Here is a 615-nt window from a genome sequence, read left to right as displayed (position 1 = left end):
CAGGTTAGGGAACAAGAGAACCTAGGTTAGATGGATACATGGAAGGAATTTTTGCATAAGATACCTTGTATAATTTTGTATAAAATTAATTCCTTTCATTTTTACTTGATATGTTGAAAATGCAAATTTGATTTAAATTCAAGACAAATTTTAAAAATCATTCTTAATATTAGAGGAAAAAAGCCAGTAAGTATTCAAATACTCACTACAAATCGATGAAGTCCATAGTACAATAGGATATCAGCTAAGGTAAAGTTATATCCTGTAAGGTAGACTTTATCTTCAAGATATGAATTAAGATCCTAGAGAAAAACAGATAAATAGAACTTTTTAAGAAAACAAATGTATAAAATATTTTTTTAAATTGATGCTAACTATCATATATAAACAATAGTCTTATTTTATTTTAGAGAAATAAGAAAAGATTAGAAAATATTAGACATTAGAAAGTGCCATCTATAATCATTTCAAAAGACTCCAGTTTTTTGTTTTTGTTTGTGGGAATATTTTGCAAATCATGCTCATGTTAGATTTATTTTTTCCATTAAAATACAAAAGGCTTCTCAACAATTTCTACCTCTTCAGAGAATTTTAAGTTACTAGTTTGTTGCATTT

At 25.9% G+C, this 615-nt stretch overlaps 1 protein-coding gene across 1 annotated transcript in view; it reads right to left on the bottom strand.

Moving 5' to 3' along the window:
• LOC103605564 (eukaryotic translation elongation factor 1 epsilon-1) overlaps positions 1 to 302 on the bottom strand; it is a gene marked incomplete at its 5' end in the record, with an annotated part of 18,257 nt that extends 17,955 nt beyond the window's left edge. Inside the window, one exon of the mRNA XM_008590177.1 lies at positions 207 to 302. Coding sequence (XP_008588399.1) covers positions 207 to 302 — 96 coding nt within the window. The remainder of the gene's footprint in view (positions 1 to 206) is intronic.
• Positions 303 to 615: the final 313 nt, after the last annotated feature.

Source organism: Galeopterus variegatus, unplaced genomic scaffold, assembly GCF_000696425.1.
Source record: "Galeopterus variegatus unplaced genomic scaffold, G_variegatus-3.0.2 Scaffold5909, whole genome shotgun sequence".
Classification (NCBI taxonomy): domain Eukaryota; kingdom Metazoa; phylum Chordata; class Mammalia; order Dermoptera; family Cynocephalidae; genus Galeopterus; species Galeopterus variegatus.
Note: the sequence above shows the minus strand (reverse complement) of the source record. Positions and strands in the feature narration are given on the sequence as shown.